Below are 14,697 nucleotides of genomic sequence, written 5' to 3' on the forward strand. Positions count from 1 at the left end.
CCTCCCGCACCCATCCCGTCCCCCTCGCTTCGCGTGAAAAGTTGCAAAGTGGAACCTCGCTTCGCGTGGAAAGTTGCACCCTATCGTAGGCACCCCTACCGGCGGGGTGCATACATGTCCAAATGTGCGGTGTCGAATCGTGCGGTGTCGAATCGTGCGGTGTCGAATCGTGCGGTGTCGAATCGTGCGTGTCGAATCGTGTGGTGTCGAATCGTGCGTGTCGAACCGTGCGGTGTCGAATCGTGCGGTGTTGAATCTTGCGTGTCGAATCGTGCGGTGTCCAATCGTGCGGTGTCCAACCGTGCGGTGTCCAATTGTTCGGTGTCCAATCATGCGGTGTCCAACCGTGCGGTGTCGAATCGTGCGGTGTCGAATCGTGCTGTGTCCAATCGTGCGGTGTCCAATGCTGCCGTGTCCAATCGTGCAATGTACGTGTCCAATCGTGCAATGTGCGTGTCCAATCGTGCAGTGTCGAATCGTGCGGTATCGAATCGTGCGGTGTCCAATCGAGCGGTGTCCAATAAAACGTGTCCAATAATGCGTGTCCAATCGAGCGGTGTCGAATCGTTACGTGTCCAATCGGGATACGCCCAGTGTGTTATTAGACTTCTCGATAATTGGGAAGTTTTAAAACATTACTTCCATTTAGAAACGATAGAAAATAAAAATAATTCGGCAATAACTATTTTTAATAATTTAAATGATAATAAAATTAAAGCCTATATGTTTTTTTTTAAATATTCATTAAATTCTTTTAATAAGTTTAACGGTTTATTTCAAAATAGAAAAGTTTTAATTCACAAATTAGCTGAAAGTAGTGAGCATATAATAAAGCAGATAGGATATAATTTCTTGCTACCTAACACGTTAAAAAATATTTCTATAGATATCATTAATCCGCAAAATTTTTTACCTTTAGCTTCAATATATGTTGGTCCAGAATGGGAATCATTATTACAATTAGAGTCTTCCGAATTTGTAATGGAAATAAAATCCACATGTTTATCTTTTTACCTAACCGCGTACAAGAAATGATACAACGATTGCCTTATAATGATGAAATTTTCCGCGAATTTAGATTTTTAGACCCATATATAGCTTTACGCGAGGAGAGTAGACTTGCCTTTCCAGATTTGAGGAACGTAGCAAGACATTTTCAAATTTCCGATATTACGGCTTTAGCTTATGAATGGCGAATGTTGCCTATTGTATTTAATGACGCGGAAAAAAATCGTTTATTTAATTTAGAAATTGATGATATGTGGAAGAATATTTTTGAGAAAAAGGAATTTAATGATGAGCCGTTTTTTCCAAATTTAGAAAAATTAGTATATACAGTTTTATCACTTCCACATTCTAATGCCGAAGCAGAGAGAATTTTTTCTATTGTTACAGATGTGAAGAATAAAAAAAGGAATCGGATTGATGTCACCTGTTTAGACGCGGTTTGTAAAGTACGATCAAGTTTCCAAGCTAATAATATTGATTGCGCACTTTTAAAGTAGATGAAACGCACTTAGAACTGCATAATTATAATAATTTATTTCCTTCTAATAATAAAGCTAAAAATAAATAGAAAATATCTTTTACTCACACGTCTTATTATAACTTTTTTTGTAATACTAACAATTTAATTTCTTTTCTTTAATTAACATTTAAACAAATATAATTTTTATAACTTCTTTGAAAATCTTTATTTTGTTTCTATCATGTATTTGATATTATCATTGTTTCCAATATTTTTGAATACCCGAACTCTTTTTATTCAAGTGTTAACTAATATTATTTCTAATTTAATTATTTATTTTCTTATGATTTATTATTCTTGATTATTTTTTAATTGTCTTCATTATTTTATTTGTCATTTCACATATAATTACTTTTTGCATGTTATTATTCTTAATTTCTTTTCTTTTGAATTTTATTATTTTATTGCATTTATTTTTTAGTTTTACTTTGTGTCACACATAACAATGTAGTGCAACATTTTTGTGCAATAATAGTGTAATACACTATTTTATTTTTTATATTTTTTATTTATGTATTTATATATTTATGTTTGTTTTTAGAGATAAAATATTTTTTTGTTTTTTAAATATAATAAATTATTATTTTATTATTATTTTTTTCTGTGATCCAAAATGCACAACTGCATGTATTTAGTGCAATATAAAATATTTATTAAATATTTATTTATATATTTAATTATATTGGTACTTTCATTTTTTTGTAGATAAATGTAGCTATTATTAATCAGTAATTTATTCTCTGTTGTAGTAACTTCTGGGAACGCTTCCAGTTGGCTCCAGTAAGAAATTAAATTTTATTTTATTAATAAAATGTACTATTACTGTATTTATTGTAATTTTATTAATTATATATTTAATATTAAAAACATATTTTTATATAAATAATAAATATAGATTTATAATTTAAATTTAACTTAAGAAGTGTTAATGTTATATTAATAATATGTATTAATATTTAAGTTTAAGAATTTAATATGTATTATAAGTTTAAGTATATATATATAGTATATATATATTAAGTATATATATTACCCTAACAGCAGGTAGATTCTGAGAATGTTCGGAGGATATTACAAAAGTATATTGCGTATATTCTCAGAACGTAGAACATACGTTATACGTACTACGACATACTCAGTACATACTGAGAAAGTTCCTATGTCTTAGTTTCTATAGTTCGTAGTATATACTGGGAATATCCTGTAGTATATCCAAAGAATGTCTACAGAATGTTCCCAGTATGTTATTGGTTCGTAGTATATACTGGGAATATCCTGTAGTATATCCACAGAATGTCTACAGAATGTTCCCAGTATGTTATTGGTTCGTAGTATATACTGGGAATATCCTGTAGTATATCCACAGAATGTCCACAGAATGTTGCCAGTATATTATTGGTTCGTAGTATATACTGGGAATATCCTGTAGTATATCCACAGTATATCCACAGAATGTTGCCGGTATGTTAATGGTATATTACGCATATTGGTTAGGTTATATTAATTTATTCGTTCTATTTACGTTTGAAAAATATTTATTATAAAATTAATATTTATTTAACATATAATATTTATTAACATATATTAGAACATATTTAATATTTTGACTCCTCGACTAAAGTTCTCTTATTAATATTTTACATATAAATATATTTACTATTAAACTATATATATATATATATATATATATATATATATATATACAGGGTGGGCCATTTTAATCTATGCACCCAAATTTCTTTGTACCTAAGACAGATATTTGCAATTAACAATTCCATATTTTTTCTTAAAAACAACTATGTGTTTTCTTTACACCAATTGATTCCTCTCATTATTTTGTACATAAAAGTATTAAGGTAAGATAATCGAAAAATGAATATTTTACAAGATATTTTACGGTTTATGTAAAATTAAGAAATTATTTCAAGCCTCATAACTCAAAAAGTACTTAACAAAAAAGTACTTAATTATAGTGTTTTGGAAAGCTCTCGAGATAAGCTACAAGAATGTGCAATGACAAATAGTAGGTTCCATTTAAGAAATTAAAGGTGACCTTCATGTGACCTTCAAATAACTCTTCAAGGTCAAACCAATGATACCATCTTATGGCCCCCTCGAAACCATAAAACTTTTGTCTGAATCATTTTTCCGTATCTGTCTTAGGTACAAAGAAATTTGGGTGCATAGATTAAAATGGCCCACCCTGTATATATATATATAATGGAAAGCGAAGATCAATGGTTTTCTGATTCTCGTACACTCAAGTACTCCTCGAACGAAAGTACAGCATTTCGTTGCTCCATCTGCGAATGCATCTTCTGTAATTCGTGCTCCGGCGATTACTGGGAACAGATAAATCAATAAGCTGTTAAATTTCGGCATAAGAAGTTATAAGCGTAGGATGGCCAAAAAGTGAATAGTTTACGAGATATTTTATACTTTAATTTGTCATAATCTTACATAAACTGCTGTGAAATATTTCGTAAAATATTTATTTTTTAATGATCTTACCTCAATACTTTTATGCACAAAATAATGAGAGAAATCAATTGGTGTAAAGCAAACACAGTTGTTTTCAAGAAAAAGTATGTAAATTGCAACTAGCAACTACATACTTTTTCTTACAAACTGTTTTTTTATACCAATTGATTTCTTTCATTATTTTATTCATAAAAGTATTGAGATAAGATGATCGAAAAATGAATATTTTACGAGATATTTCATAGTTCATGTAAGATTATGTCAAATTAAAGTATAAAATATCTCGTAAACTATTCACTTTTTGGCCATCCTACGCTTATAACTTCTTATGCCGAATATTACGAGGAATCTATTTGTATAAAAAACTGATGATTCCATTTAAAAAATTCAAGATGATCTTGTCCTGACCTCAGCAACCCAAGGTCAAATAAGTAATAAGAGGAACATAGCACATGCAGATTTATTATTAAATTAATTGATTATATTACTTACTCTTTGCTGTATGTCCCACTAGCTGTGCCTCTATATAAGTGCAGCGAGATCTTTTATCTGCTGATAATGAAAAGGTCTTCTTCTTGGCACGTTTACTTTTTATGGCAACGCTGCAACATAAGAATTATAAATAAGAATGGCAATACTTTACATGTATCAGATATAAAGCTAACGATAAAGTATCAGACATTCAATTCACAATTTTGAGATTAACTTATGTTAGATTAATATTGTAGAAATAAAAACACTATTTAACCCGTTTATTTTTAACCTGTTTGTTAAAAATAAATGATAAATAAATGATAAATGAGAGAATTAATTATATTTTTATGTTTCTTATGCGACTTTTTCTAAAAATACAACTGTGAATATGTTTTATCATGCGATGAACTTGTATGAAAAATAATATTAATCACGTAACTAAAAATTTTGCTCTGACAAATTACCAATTTTTTAAGTAATTCAACGTGCCTAAATATTAATTTTTCAAATAAATTTTATGACTAATTAATAAAATACGAATTCAATAAGAATGATTTAATTTGTTGTTGAATTATTTTTTTACTGATATCTGGAGAACAGATATAGCACATGCAGATTTATTTTATTAAATTAATTGATTATATTACTTACTCTTTGCTTTATATCTCGTGTCTCTATACATGCACAGCAAGATCTTTTACCTGCTGATAATCAAAAGGTCTTCTTGGCACGTTTACTTTTTATGGCAACGCTGCAACATAAGAATTACAAATAAGAATGGCAATACTTTACATGTATCAGATATAAAGCTCACGATAAAGTATCAGACATTCAATTCACAATTTTGAGGTTAACTTATGTTAGATTAATATTGTAGAAATAAAAACACTATATATTTAACCGTTTATTCTTAATCTGTTTGTTAAAAATAAATGAGAATTAATTATATTTTTGTTTCTTATATGCGACTTTTTCTAAAAACACAACCTCAAATTTGTGAATGTTAATTTTTTATCATTTTCTAACTTGATGTATGAAAAATAATATTGAAAATATATAAAAAAAATACTCAAACTTTTTTTTATGTTTAATAAAATAAAATTTACAAAAGAAAAAGGAGGCTTACCTGTGATTAAAATGATAATCTTTGTGAAGCAGAAATCAGCATGGACATGCGATTAATACTCTAACGAAAAAGACCATTACCGGCAAGATCGGAAGTTACGTATCTAAAATGGCATTACTATATATATATACATCATATCCTCTCTAACTCAAGTATGTTCTGAAAATATCCTGAGAATATACGAGAATAATGTACCAATAATATACTACTGAAGATGTTCTGAAAATATCCTGAGAATATACGAGAAATAATGTACCAATAATGTACTACAAGAGATGTTCTGAAAATATCCTGAGAATATACAAGAAATAATATACTACAGAAGATGTTCTGAAAATATCCTGAGAATATACGAGAAATAATATACTACAAGAAATGTTATAGGAATGTTCTCAGTATATTACGTACAGTACGTACATTCACAGTCTGAATATAGAATATTCGTATGATATCATGTGCTGTTAGAGTAATTAATCTTATGTATAATTCCTTACTGTGTTATGTATTATATATCTTATGTATATCTATGTATATCTTTGTTGGAATACTGGTAAGGTTTTCTGCAGTTTCCCTTACCCTTGCAACAAATGTTGGTATTCATGTAATAAATCGGCTGCAGACGTAAAAAATAACATAAATAAATTTTTTGTTTGTTATATTAAATGTATTTTATTTCTTTGATAGAAATTTTCTCTTCTCTCCCTTCTCATATTTCTTTCCTCACTGGGGAGTCTGATGATACTTTATATTCCATCAAAGTACATACATTACTGAGCATTCATAGCGTTTGCTTAGTGCGCATGCGCGACTTTATTCCCACAATAGCGCATCACTGCCTACAACGTCCATAACTTAGCCGACACATGTCGTTACCAGGGCACACCACAAGGAGGTGTATTAACTTCGTACCTCGCCACATATCAATAACCACATATCAATAATAAACTAAATAAGCAGTAAACAAAACGTTGACATCACTTCAAATTGCCAATGTGCGCTTATAAACAAAACGACAACACCAAGTTTTGACTTGATATAGTTCCAAAACCCATGTGGAACACAATATTTACACCTTGTTTCGAACAGTAAACACGGAAAATATGAAATAAACCTCGCTTCGCATAGAAAGTCACAAACCCATGTGGAACCTCGATTAGCATGGAAAGTGTATGCGTGGACACAGTGGGTTCCGCCCCTCTGCGAGGGGCTCAACTTCGAAGGATATAACATAACTTAAATCTATTTCTGGTTTAAACCTCGCTTTGCGTGGAAAGTCGCAAACCCATGATGTGCAACCTTGCTTCGCGTGGAAAATCGCAAATCCATGTGGAACCTCGCTTTGCATGAAAAGTGTATGCGTGGACACAGTGGGTTTCGCCCCCTTGCGGAGGGCTCCACTTTGAAGGATATAATTTAAATCTATTTCTGGTTTAAAATTGAAAGATGCATTTATAGAAACATGTAGATACAGATTTTCACAATTGTCAGTATTTTTGTTTTTAATTATAGAATCATTCAAAATTCACATGTACGACACAATTATAGTCCTCGTTTCAAGCCATAAGCACGAGGGTTATGGGGTAAATTTTGCTTTACAGGAAAAGTCGAAAACTATAAAACAAAACGAAAGTTCTGATTCCATGAATTATAGGTCAAATAACCGTGTCGGTTAAATATACTTGTCGATTATATAAACTGTACATCAAATAACCGTATCGGTAAAATATACTTGTCGGTCATGTGAACTGTAGGTCAAATAACCGTGTCGGTTAAATATACTTGTCGGTCATTTGAACTGTAGGTCAAATAATCGTGTCGGTCAAGTGTATTGTCGACCAAATAGTGTCGGTCAAGTAAATTGTCGGTCAAATGATTGTTGACTAATTAAATAAGACTCCTCCGTGGGCGCTTTTTCAGTTACACTCTGTATATGCAGAAACCAATGAGAAAATTAATATAAAAATCATCACGAATATGCACACACACGCGCGCGCGCGCGTGCATATTCGTGATGATTTTTATATTATTTTTCTCATTGACTTCTATGTATTTTTTCGTTTTAAAAGCGATGTGTGTATGCGTTTAATTGAAACTGTTGCTGATTTCAACTGTTTTTAAACAAATTACAATCTAATACTAACATGGATGATCAAGAAAGTAAAATAAAAATTTCGAGCTCAAAAATATCATCAAATTAAAAAATTTAAACGCAATTTACATAATGAAGATACAGGAAAAAATTCTCATGATGCACACACACACACACACACATATAATAACCCCAGTTGTAGTGCTATAACATTAAAAGTTATTAATCGCATGTAATAAATAAATATCGGATCAAATATATATAACAGCAATATAGTAAAGAAATATGTTTAATTATTTCTAATATACATAGATCACACACACACACACATATGGATGAGAGAGATACAAAACGAGAAGAAATATTGAGTGATTGTAATGATGTTTTCCATGAGCATATGAATAATATAAACGTAGCAGAAGTATTGAATGATTCCGCTAGCAGTGATTCAGAAATTCACACTATAAATGAACAAATAGATAATAATAGTGATAATAATAATGATCAAAGTGATGTTGAGGAATCCAATATAATTGATAAAGAAGAAATTGAAGAAATATCGAAGCTACACTCTCAGAAAGGATTTCTGATAACAAGACAAAAAATATTCTTGACACATTTAATCCGGTCACAATCTTATATAGTATAAAAATGAAACAATTTTAAAACTAAAACAATAATTCTTATTCTTCTCTCTCGAATTAAATAAGATTGTCTTTATAATCTGGAAACAAGAATAATATAAAGAAATCTAAGCTATATATTCTTGCACTTAGAATAATTTGATATTAGCGCCATTTAATAAATAAGAATATATTCTTAATTTGCGACTTCTACGTCGCAACTCGATTTTCGTGTGCGCGACATGTTTCTTCATTTGCCGCTACGTGGCGACACTACTCTTAATTTTTCTCGTACTCAATATTTACCATGAAATGTGTATAAAAGACTTGTATTAACGTAAGATCTAACAAGGGGAGGTCGCGGTTGACTCTTCACCGATTTTGATCTCCTTTGGTGTGGTGAATCTGCATCGAAAAAAAGTTGATCCGTGTTCGAGCTTTTCGTCTAATGCGCCTTGTAAAAAAAATTTTTTTTTTCCCGAAGTTTAGAGAAATTGCCAGGTTCGTTATCAGGCCTAAAGAAAGACACACTTTCGATCGGTGCCGCTAGTTCAGTGGCAGAGCGCAAGAATAGTAATCCCGGGATCCCAGGTTCAGGACTTTGGGCTGTCATAATTTTTTTCTTTTTAAGTACGAAGAAAATTTATAATTTACGTACACTATAGATTTTCAGTACTGGCAATGAATTTTGGAACACAGCCATTGTATTTAAAAATTGCGTTCGACGCTCGATCGATTTCGGTTAACTTCGGCCAGCTTCAGTCGATACATACGGATATGATTGTGGCGCGAAACTCATTGCGAGCGTCAGTTATAAAACAAATGAAAAGATGTAAAAGACTGTGAGCAGAATAGTGTGTCGCGAGTGTTGTTGCCATTTTTTCATAAGGGGTTATGCCTAGTCAGAAATTTTCAAATTTTCGATTCTGGGATTTTCACATTTTCTTGAAGTAGATAATGTTAGAAATATTCCCTGAAAGTTTCAAATTAATCCGCTGAAATTTGTTGGAGATGTACGATGTGAAGTATACGTCGGAGCGCGAGTGCCCCGCGCGGCTGCTGCGCTATAGGGACGAACGTCAACGTTGACGTCAATCTGTGCAATCGAACGTTCGCTTCTTTCGTAGTTTTTCGATTTCTAAATAAATTATGGATCGTAAGAAAGGTTCGAGAGATTTGAGAAAATCGGAAAATTTTCGAAAATCAAGATCAAGAAAAAGGAAGCAAAATATTAATCCGAAAACGCAGCAGAAGGCGTACTGTATGGGCCTGGAATAGCCCAGACAGCACACAAATATCCGAAAGACATCCATAAGATAGTCATTAAGGATATTGAGGATATCCACAGATTATCTGTTTTATGTTCTTCGGACATTCAATGGACGTCTGTGGTATATTTGTTTATGAAATTGGTGGACATGCTTTAATCCCTAAATGATATCCAACGGATGTCCTATGGATATGAGAAGGGAATCAGGAATTGTAATTTACATATAAATATTAAAATAATATATTTATTTAAATAATATATTTATTTTTAAAAAAATTTTACATAATTTTACATTTTGTACATATGTATGTATACACATAAAAAAATATATATATCCATTTGTAGTTTGTTGCACGCAAATTAAAACAATTTGTTTATGTGTGCAAGGAGAAAGTTACGAAATACATACAATAATACGGATACAGATTATAAGAGAATTAATTATTAGAAAGAGTCACATGTTATATCTAAAAAATACAGATCACAATTAAATAAAACGACAGTCCATAATTATTTCTTATCAGTAGACATTTGCAAACTATTTTTAAATGAAAGGTTTGTATCGAAAATACCTTTTTGTGTATTCTTTTTTTGTGGATTCTCTCCAATACATGTGTATACTTTTTTAGTTCTAGAAAAATACTTCTCTGAAAAATAAACAGATATTAAAATAATTATGCATAATAATAATATATTTCCAAATTAAATATATTAAGGCTTTTTTAATAAAAAATCAAATATATATAAAAAAAAGGACATGGAAATCAACGTAAGTTGTTGAATATATAGAAATAAAATTTTTGTAAATTAAATATCTAAATTAGAAAAATAATCCTTAATTAAGGTCTAATATTTCTAAGAGCTCCAAACTAAAATAGAAATAAAAAAAATACGGAATAAAGATAATATAAAAATAAGCGAGAAAAAAAACAAGCGCGGGTAATTAAGTCAGGAATCGAACGTCGATCTTTCGTTTTTCAGGCATCTTTCGTTTTTTAATGTTTTAAAAAATATTGTGAAAATATGTTCTTTCTTCTCATTTATATTTGATTTAATATCAATTAATAATTACATATGATTATATATTAATAAAATAATTTGCTTTTATAAGCCATACATTACAAAACAATAAACAAAAACTTACTTGATATTTGGATTTCAGTATCAGAATGTTCTTTTAAATCTAGAAAATAAAATACATTATTATATATTTTAATTTTTAAAAAATCAACATATATTCATCTTCATTTCTCACATGTCAAATAATCTAATGATACAAAGCATTATAAAAAAAATCGATTTTTGGGTGTTTAAAAAAAACATATATATGTATATAGATGTGTGTGTGTGTGTGTGTGTGTGTGTGTGTATGTGTGCACGAAGCAGTAAATATAAAAGAAATAACTAATCATACCTGGTGGAGATGGCAATGTCATATCATTAAATTTATCAGATTCAGAACTATCGCTCTCATATAAACGGTTCTTTTTAATTATTCGTTTTTTATTGTAATCTGAATTTAAATCTGATGTATCCTCAGCTTTTTTGGCTTTCAGTCTACACGCTTGATAACTTTCTGAAATGAAAAATTATAATTTTTTAAGTATTTAATTTACTAATACAATTATTCAATATTGTATAAATATAATATTCCATATAGTACATAATATTACAGAATATTTCAACCATATTTCAGAAATACTGCTGCAATATTGTAGAAATATTTTTCTTTTGAGAAATAAAAGAACGTTGCGAAGAAAAATAAAAGTTGTGAAGAAAGAAAATGCAAATGAAACAGATAAAATTAAGTTTATATTTTTAAGTAATATTATATGCTGTACAGGATATGTTGTATAATAGAGAGTTGTATTATAATAATATATCGTTTCTTACCGGAAGTACTATTTTTAAAGATATATACTTCGTAGCTCGCCCATGAAGAATTAAAATCAACATGATCTTTTATTGGTTTTAAGGTTTTTTCTGTTGTATACGGTGGCCAATAACATCTGCCATTAGTAATCCAACTTGTTGGCACCGCTTCCACAACATTTTCATCTTCAAATCTTACAACTGTCCATGTTTTCTCCATTTTTTTGTGATAAATATACTCACGTTGTATACGCAAATTGTATAAGAATATTATATACAATATATACACAATAAATTATTTGAACAAAGAATCTACAAGAAAGAATTGAAAAGCAAGTTGTTATTTGTAATTATTATTTACTTAGAATCTTTTTAAGTAAAAAGTAATTGATTACATATACATTATATACTAAAAAAAATCGTATTTTATTTCTCTGATTGTGAATGTAGTAACGGAAATATTACATGTATACCTTTAAAAGATAATTTCATACATTTGTTACATATTTGATCGAGTCGCCATAATGTAAGAGGCCCTAAATTTTTAGCAGCATATATACTTAAAGATGATGATTTACAAGATTTTGTATAGAAATCTTCAAACAATAAAAATTCTTGGGCAATTAGTAATATGCTATCAGTAGAAACAATATTTTTTATATTTATTATTTTATTATTAACAGTGTAACAACAATTGTCTGGATTAGTTATTCTTAATACGAATTTATTTAAAATTATTTCTTCGTATTGTGCAAGAGAAATTTTATTAATTATTGGTCCTTTGTTATGTTGTTTCTTCAGAATTGGCAAAGAATGCAATCGATTATTGCCTAATGGTATACAATTATTTAATTCATATTTACGGCGAATTATTTGTTGTAATGATTTTTCTGGTTTTCTTAATAATTTCTTTAGAGACTGTAAATAATTCTCAAATATAAATGCACCAAACTGATCTAATATTCCAAATCTTGCAACATCATCACAAATGTGTAACAAATTATGTACGTTGTAGGAAACCTGATCTTTACCATATAAAATTATAAATGTTTTGACAAAATATTTCATCAGGGATTTTGCATAATTTATATACTTTTTAGAATTTGCATTGCATAAAATAGAAGTGGCTACGTGTAGAGACAAAAAATTTACATATCTATCATGGCTAATAACAGATTTAAGAACTATGGGGCCTGTATATAAAAGAAACTGTCGAAATTCTGTCGCTTTCCAACGCTTGACTTCATTGAGACTACGAGGTTTACGATTAAATTCTGTCGTTATATTACATTTTAGATCAACTAATGACTTAGAAATATTTGATATTTGATTATATGACAGTTTTCTTGGTGGATTTCCGTAAACCCACAACATAAGTAGTTTTTTAACAACCCCTAGACAAATAAGATGCATATAATCTAAAGGAAAGTCATATATCATGTCTAAATCTAAAATAGATTCTAATATTGTAGTACCTACATGATGATTTTCCTGTTGTTTAGTTCTGAATTCACTGTCACAACGCAAAGTCAAGTTATCAGTATTAGGAAAACAGACACGATTATTTATATACGCTCCTTGTTCATAACATGTGCATGAGTAAAACCCTGAATGACCTTTAGTATAAGTGATAAATGACTTTGCCGGTGCATCGCAAATAAAAGCTTTCATTTTGATCGAATAGAATTTTGTGTTAAAATATATACCGTTAAATATTAGATTATTTATGTCATTAACTAAATCTGTTAAAAATAAATTTGCATTGCTTGGTTTTTCATTTTCATGATATATTCCAACAATTTCAACAATTGAAGTGTTAAAAATACAGCATAATATAGGGTAAAACTGACTACATGTACTCTTAGCAATTGGTAAACCATCTATATTGATTAAGATCTCTATGCAATTCGAAGTTAAACAATTAGCGGTTTTTAACAATAGGTTTGTGATGCAGTGTTCTAATCCGAAATGATAATATATGCCATGATTCTATATGTTTAACTCTTATTTGTCTCGGGATTTTTAATAATGTTCTAGCATCCGAGGGAAGCTCAGGATAGTCTGGTTTTAAAATCATTAATAAATTATTAATAGCTAAATGTTCAACATTATATAACATTGCCCATTCTCTTATTCTTAAAATAATATTTTTAGGCTGTAAGTCATTATATATATTGTTTGCGATACATATATCGTTATCTATACTAATATTATTTTCATCTAAATAATTTTCATTAGAATTTAGAGATAAATCATTTAAAGTAAAATTATTTGACACTACTTTATCAAACATTTCAGTATCAGATGTATTTGAAAATTCATTTTCACATACACTACTGATAGAAAAATTGTGTTGTACATTACATGTGTCTGCACAAGTATTACTAGTTAATGCTACAGCATGTAAATCCGAATTATTATTTGTTATATTAAGCGAATGGGTGGCAACAGAATCTTGTTCAAGATTACTTAAAATAAAAGCCAAATTTGCTTTTTTATTTGCTTTTCTATATAGACTTCTGCGATTTAATGACCTGCCTCTATTTGGCATGTTACAATAAATTAGATAATGCACAAAACTTAGATTTAAGTTTGATACTACGAGTAGTATAAAGTCTTTCTTATACAATTTGCAGTTTAACGTAGAGTATAAAATATTTATTGGATCTTTATAGAAAAAAACATTCTAAAAAAATATTAATTATATATTATATACATAGTTGTTTTTAAGAAAAAATATGGAATTGTTAATTGCAAATTATATATTTTTTCTTCAAAACAACTATGTGTTTTCTTTACACCAGTTGATTCCTCTCATTATTTTGTACGTAAAAGTATTAAGGTAAGATAATCGAGAAATGAATATTTTACAAGATATTTTACGGTTTATGTAAAATTAAGAAATTATTTCAAGCTTCATAACTCAAAAAGTACTTAACGAAAAGGTACTTAATTATAGTGTTTTGGAAAGCTCTCGAGATAAGCTACAAGAATATGCAATGACAAATAGTAGGTTCCATTTAAGAAATTGAAGGTGACCTTCATGTGACCTTCAAATAACTCTTCAAGGTCAAACCAATGATACTATCTTATGGCCCCCTCGAAACCATAAAACTTTTGTCTGAAACATTTTTCTCTAAAATGCTTTGTTTCCGAAATAATTGCGTGCGTTAATTAAAATGGCTCACCCTGTATATAGCAACTATGTTTTTCGGTTATGTATTTGTAACATAA

At 29.4% G+C, this 14,697-nt stretch overlaps 1 protein-coding gene and 1 long non-coding RNA gene across 2 annotated transcripts; both read right to left on the reverse strand.

The window, feature by feature from the left end:
* Positions 1-3,575: 3,575 nt before the first annotated feature.
* Positions 3,576-5,693, reverse strand: LOC145975158 (uncharacterized). Its single transcript, XR_014439899.1, has 4 exons — positions 5,610-5,693; positions 5,135-5,234; positions 4,502-4,611; positions 3,576-3,870 (listed from the first exon to the last, which is right to left on the reverse strand). It is a non-coding gene; the product is annotated as an uncharacterized LOC145975158 (long non-coding RNA).
* A 4,284-nt stretch (positions 5,694-9,977) lies between these two features.
* LOC145974054 (uncharacterized) lies at positions 9,978-11,707 on the reverse strand. The gene is made up of 5 exons (XM_083103794.1): positions 11,485-11,707; positions 11,006-11,167; positions 10,736-10,774; positions 10,164-10,238; positions 9,978-10,058 (listed from the first exon to the last, which is right to left on the reverse strand). The coding sequence occupies exons 1-5, from the start codon at positions 11,681-11,683 to the stop codon at positions 10,036-10,038; spliced, it is 498 nt and encodes a 165-aa protein (XP_082959920.1). The 5' UTR covers positions 11,684-11,707; the 3' UTR covers positions 9,978-10,035.
* Positions 11,708-14,697: the final 2,990 nt, after the last annotated feature.

This window comes from Camponotus vicinus, unplaced genomic scaffold (genome assembly GCF_025532165.1).
Source record: "Camponotus vicinus isolate PSW18456_S1 unplaced genomic scaffold, iyCamVici1.0 SCAF_7, whole genome shotgun sequence".
In the NCBI taxonomy this organism is placed as follows: Eukaryota; Metazoa; Arthropoda; class Insecta; order Hymenoptera; family Formicidae; genus Camponotus; species Camponotus vicinus.

Bases quoted from the DNA above. Each gene is read 5' to 3' on its own strand.
- LOC145974054 (XM_083103794.1), bottom strand. From the start codon at position 11,683: ATGGAGAAAACATGGACAGTTGTAAGATTTGAAGATGAAAATGTTGTG. The intron at 10,775-11,005 runs GTATGATTAGTT...TTTATTTTCTAG, and splicing joins GACATTGCCATCTCCACCAG to ATTTAAAAGAACATTCTGAT. The intron at 10,059-10,163 runs GTATTTTCGATA...TGTATTTTTTAG, and splicing joins AAAAAAGAATACACAAAAAG to ATATAACATGTGACTCTTTC.